Source organism: Poecilia latipinna, unplaced genomic scaffold (genome assembly GCF_001443285.1).
Source record: "Poecilia latipinna isolate Pla-1442-1.1 unplaced genomic scaffold, P_latipinna-1.0 Scaffold2997, whole genome shotgun sequence".
NCBI lineage: Eukaryota > Metazoa > Chordata > Actinopteri > Cyprinodontiformes > Poeciliidae > Poecilia > Poecilia latipinna.
This window is the reverse complement of record NW_015115613.1, coordinates 53,639-59,512: the sequence shown is the minus strand read 5'-3', so window position 1 is coordinate 59,512 and position 5,874 is coordinate 53,639. Positions and strand designations below refer to the sequence as shown.

Below are 5,874 nucleotides of genomic sequence, written 5' to 3'. Positions count from 1 at the left end.
CAGCAACGTCATCAGTCGGTGAGACGCTGAACTGATGCGGTGAAGCTACTAGTAGCAGGAGAGAAGCTACAAACACTGAATAGAAAAAGAAGAAGAAGAAGAGCTGCCATGGATACAGTTGCTGCCAGGCATGATTTAATGTTACAAATATAAGGTCTAACCCTAACCCTTTAGCAAGTAGCTCAAAGTCTAAACTGGTATTGTTGTGCAATATAAGGTGTAAAATTTACCTTCAAGCAAACTCTCCCCTTTTGTAATAATTTCTGCCAGCGCCCCCTGCCGTCCTCTGAACGCCCCCTGGGGGGCGCTACCGCCCCGTGGAGAAACGCAACTCTAGATCAACATTTAGCGACATCTAATTTATACTATTTTTCTTTTTTCTCTTTCCTTTGGTTTATTGTTTTATGTCCTTCAAATTCATGTAAAGCACTTTGAACTGCCTTGTTGCTGAAAATGTGCTAAATAAATAAACTGACCCTACCTTAAAGTGAAACAGAATTCGTCTGTTTGTTGTGCCTGACTGACCGGGTCATTCTCTGAACTCGGTGCATTTTGTGTCCCACAGGTTGATCTCAAAGATTTTCATGTAATGCAAACCACATTTTTGGAGAAAATCAAGAAATGTAAATATCCATGTCTTGGTAATGTAACATGCAAATAGATTTTAAAAATCATGTTTGAAAAATGTTATGGCTTGTTGAAGCGCAGAGATCAGCCAAATGAACATGTTCCCACTGACCAATGTTAAGTTTTCACTGAATATAAAACAAATAAAAATAGTCAATAACTGCAAGTTATTTTTGCTAATATAAACACTTTTAGGTCTACTTTAACCCAAATAAAAGAAATACGAGAAAAATACACACTTTATAAAATAGCCCTTTTTAATCCTGGCCCTTTAGTTTTGTTCAACCAGTCCCTCCTTTTTCTAAATCTGCACCCTGGAAGTGACGTCACTAAAGAAAGTCTCTTCCTGCTCACACTGTAAACAGATTTAAGTGTTAGGAAAGTTTCTTACCTCGTAACGTTCAACAAAACAGTTGAAGCCCGCAGCTGAACAAAAACAGCTCAAGTAGTGTTTTTATACTTTAACCAAAAACAACGGTTTTGGTACATTAGACTGTTGTTAAGTCAGCCAGACTGTTCAACAGTCTGATCAATTTTTACAATGGGTTCAACTCTGTAATGCGACACATTATGATTTTTTTTATAATAACAGCAGCAAAAATATTAAACTAATATTTGTTGGACTATATGCAAAGTTTAAAGAATGACTAAAAAACATTAAAAAGCCTGATTTAATGTTTATTTTTAAGTGTATTTTCATGATTTATGAGAAGCACTTTTACAACAAGTTGGCATATTCTACTTATTTCTAACTAGTCTAATTATTATGATTCAGAAACAAACAGACCCCAAAATGCTTTAACCTGAGGACGTTCAGGCCACTGCAGGAAAGAACATCACTGCTCAAAGAAAGGATGTCAAAAACTCTGGACACTCGCATTCACAAATCATTTTCAAGTTTATTCAATCCTTGTTTTAAAAATTTGTGGAAAAGTTTTCTACATTTATGTTTATTTCAATAAAAATGAGAAAGTAAGCATCAGTTATTGCAGTGGTGATGCAAATATCTTGGTGCAAAGCGCTTTGATGGATTCATTTTAAGGCATAAAGAACTGAAACCTGCAGGCACAAAGCAGGGAAAAGTAACCCACAAACTACAAATAAAATATATCCCACCCAAATCACTGAAAACATTTACATTATCATTTACTTCAACATAATTGTTCAATAAACTTTAACTAAGAATGTAAGGAACAATTAAAATGTTCAGCAACAGAAAACTTCACCCAACTTTTTCTGCTTTTATTCTGAAAAAAACTGCTCAGTTTACAATAATGTCAGTAACCATGCTCCGTAGGAGAGCCACAGACAGGAAGTGACATCACTGCTTCTTGCCGAGTCTCAGGAAGCGCTGGGACTTTTGCCTGACCATGTGGTGCTGCTTCTGGGCGTCCTGAGCGTCCCAGATGGCTTCATGCAGCTTCTGTTGGTGAGAGACCAGACATCACACTGACACACACTTCCTGATCTGTCTCCATGGCAACCCCTCTGAGGACTGCACCTTTCTCTCTTTCATTCACAAACTTTATTGAGATTTGATGTAAAAAATAAAAAAAGGCAAATAATGGAACTGGAAGGAAAACTTTTTTCAGAAATTAAACTAAATGTGCGTTGTGAATTTAAACCCTTCATTCAGAAACGACTTAATAAATTACATCTAATCTGGTTACCTTATAAATTCCAGATCTATGTCTAATCTTTCTGTCTGATCTAAAATCCTTGAGGAAATGGCTGCTAATGAATTATGTGAGCATATAAAGAGTAATAAACTGTTGAAAGTCCCTGATGATTTTCTCTTGGCCTCAGGTAAAGGACCGGTTCTGGTTCTGTTTGATCTTAGTGCTTGTTCTGATCCAGTTGACATCAGTATTACCTTAGAAAGGCTTGAAGAGCTCTGTCCTAGTGGAGAACCACACGGTTCGGTCCAGAGAGCCTGAATACTTTCTAGACGAGGCTTAAACCTTCGTCTCTGATGAAGCTGAGGTCATCCTGAGCTACCTCTGTAGTCACGCTGTTACAGCCCGCTGCACTCTACTACTTTCTCGTACTCCTCTAGAATTTTGTGTTATTTGATGTTATTTTAACTTTTATTTTCAGGTTGTCTTTTTTTCTTTCCATAGAAGGTACACCTGGTCTGGTGTTCTGTTCAGATCTGGCACCTGAACGTTTTCCTTCTCTAGATGATGCATCTGACCTCAACTCTCAAAAACTATGCAGATGAAAAACTGGAACGTTTTCATCAATATTACAGAAACATCTTGCTGAAAAGTTACTTGTAAGTTAGTTTTGTCTTATTTCATTTGGACTAAAAACTAGACCAATAATACTTGGTAAGATTTTGTGTCTTAATGTCTCCTCATGGCTGCTGCTCTGCTTTTCCTCTATGTAGAAAGTACTCCTGAGTCAGCGATGTTTCCTTTTCTGTCTGCTGGGTTTTCTCAAACCTTCAGTCGGCAGACTGCTGCTTCAGTCAGGTTCTGGTTCCGGTTCTGGTTCTACTGGAGGTTTCTTGCTGTTAAAGGCGAGTTTTCCTGTCCACTGTCACCATGTGCATGTAATGTTAAACTGAACTAGATTCTTCATTGTTCTATGAACATATGTTACTAACTTTGAATCTCTGATAACCCTGTTTCTGTAGATAAATTTGTTCCTGCTGTGATTGTTTGAATCTTTTACTAAACTGTCTTGTGAATCATCTCTTGGTAAATGGATCAGAACTGATGGATGTTTTAAAGTTAAAGATTTTTCCTCTGGGATTAAACTGACCTGGGCAGAATTTGGGTCTTTGAACCGGATCGTTCTGACGGGCTCCTGGTTTTTAGGAAGCATCAGTTTATGGATCTCCTGAAAGAAACAAGAGAGACAGGAACCAATCAGGGAATGGAACCTCCAGACAGGAAGTGATGTCACTGTGTCTGTATCTAACCTCAGTGTTTCTTAAATATTTGGACGTTTCTCTTCTCTGTTGCACAATTAACATACATGGAGCTAATAATAATAAGTGAAGTTAAAGTTTATTTCTGTAGCACATTTCCAGCAGCCTCAGTTCTTCACAACAAACACATCACAGGTAGATTAACGATAAAATAGAAAATTAAGTTTAGCAAAAAGAATAATAAGATTATAACATTGGCAAAGATTCCAAAAGCTAATGGCATGAATGAAAACCAAACAATATTGAGTTTTAGCTGCAGCGATGTCCTTCCTCCTTTTCTCTTCAGCCGGAGTTGAAGGAGGAAAGACGAGTTTCAGTCTGGAGTTCAGCAGCCAGAGGGAGACGATCCACAGGAGGCTCCGTCTGCTTTAGGGACGGACGGTAAAAGCTGCAGCCGACCTCAGGGCTCCGGGTGGCTGTAGGGCTGCTAGAGCTCACTTCAGTACGAACGACCCAAAACACTTAAGAACCATCAATGAAACCTTAAATGTGATCCCAAGGCAGCAGGGGGCCAGTGAAGGGGAACCGGGGCCACAGATTCACGCCTCCTAGTTTTGCTCAGCAGACGAGCTGCAGCACTTCGTTTGCTCTGCTAAAAGCCTCAGAACAAACAGTTCCAATCATCTAAACGGCAAAATCAGATTTCATCTTAGCAAAGGTCCTCAGCTGAAAGAAACTGGCTTTGATAGCAGCGCTAACATGCTAATCAAATTTAACACAGGATCAACAATCACACCCAGATTTTTCACAAATGGACAGAAGGAGGACCCAACCAGGGGGCCACGTCCAAGAGAGGACGGCCGCGACCAAACAGTCTCAGCTTTTCACTTTGACAAGATGAGAGAAACACAGAATCAAGCATCAACACGGGCAATCCCTACCACAGTGAAAGATTTACAGATTCCATCGATTCCGTCACGCTGCACATCTGCTGGAGATGCTGTGAGATCAAACTTATGTTGATCTTGCATCTTTGGCCTCCTAACAGAACAGACGACCTTCAGGGCTGGACAGCTGAGAACCCTGATCCCTGAAGCTAAACAGAAGCTGCAATGTTCAACCATCTGTAAGTTCAACCAGCTCAGACTCCAAGCTTAAGAGGCACAGACATGAAGTTCAGTGGAGAGGTGAGGTTTAGCAACAACATGCCAGCAGCACCGTTACCTTGCAGTAAATCTTGAGCTCTGATCCAGAAACCGCCGGAGGACGGTGGAAGTTCTCAAACCAGCATTCCCAGTCAGTAGTGAGGTGACCCAGCAAATCGATCTCCTTCACACAGAAGACGCGCCTAAACAATGACAAGCGGAACTGCGTCACACAGCGCTACCAAGCTAGGCTCTGTGTGCTGCTGGCCGTTCGGGCGGCTCCACCTGTTGGTGACGATGATGTTGGACTTCCTGTGGCCCGGGGTCGGACTGCAGCTTCTGAACACTTCACCGTCCAGATGTTTGATCCTCTGCAGACACAGAAACACAAACACTCCTGCAAAACAGTTCCTGTTGCTATTCAGCAACAGGCAGAGGAGAGTCACTGAAGACTGAGCTTACCTCAACCAGTTCATCTCCCAGTAACCAACCAGTACAGCCCAGTTCACTCTGCTGCTTCCACCGAAGCAGAGAGGGGGAGCAAAGAGGAGCAGCTGATCAGATCGTCAACGAACCGATCGTCAATGCGTCTCTACTAAACCAGTTTTGCTGCTCTACAGGTTGCAGGTGCTACAACACAATGTCAGCAACTTCTGCTGCTCATCAGCCTGGGAAGGGTCAAAGGTCATTTCTGAACTACTTTGAGTCCATCATCCTCCAAAGAGGGAAACTCTCAGACATCCCAGCAGGTTCAGAGGTCAGAGGTCAGAGCATGAAGCTCAGAGAAATGACCAGAAACCAAAACCTCTATAGCCCTCAGTTAGCAGGTTAAAGGTCAAAGGTCATGTTACACTGAAAGCCTCTTCTGTCTAGGCACAAGTTGGCCACTGCACTGAGGTTAGCAGAGACGAGGCTTCTGAGACAGTGTCCTCTGGACAGACGAGACCAGAGAGGAAACATTGGACAAGATGGAGAAAAGCAGAAACAGCACAGTGGTGGAGGTATTATGATCGGGGCTGCAGCCTCCGAATGGACCGGGATCTGCTCTACAGACCAAAGTTTTCTACAGTCTGTAAAGCTGCTGATGAACAGCAGATTGGCCATAAGAAAAAAGGGTAACACTTTATTTGAAGGGGGGTGAATAAGACTGTTATGACACTGTCATAAACATGTCATAACACCTGTCATGAACATGAATAAGCCTTCATGAATAGTTATGACTGTTGT

The 5,874-nt window shown here is 41.6% G+C and overlaps 1 protein-coding gene across 1 annotated transcript in view; it reads right to left on the bottom strand.

Moving 5' to 3' along the window:
* Positions 1-1,510: 1,510 nt before the first annotated feature.
* Positions 1,511-5,874, bottom strand: part of vps13c (vacuolar protein sorting 13 homolog C) — a gene marked incomplete at its 5' end in the record, with an annotated part of 52,647 nt that continues 48,283 nt past the window's right edge. Inside the window, 4 exons of the mRNA XM_015022406.1 lie at positions 1,511-2,050; positions 3,394-3,471; positions 4,727-4,850; positions 4,933-5,018. Coding sequence (XP_014877892.1) covers positions 1,949-2,050; positions 3,394-3,471; positions 4,727-4,850; positions 4,933-5,018 — 390 coding nt within the window. The remainder of the gene's footprint in view (positions 2,051-3,393; positions 3,472-4,726; positions 4,851-4,932; positions 5,019-5,874) is intronic.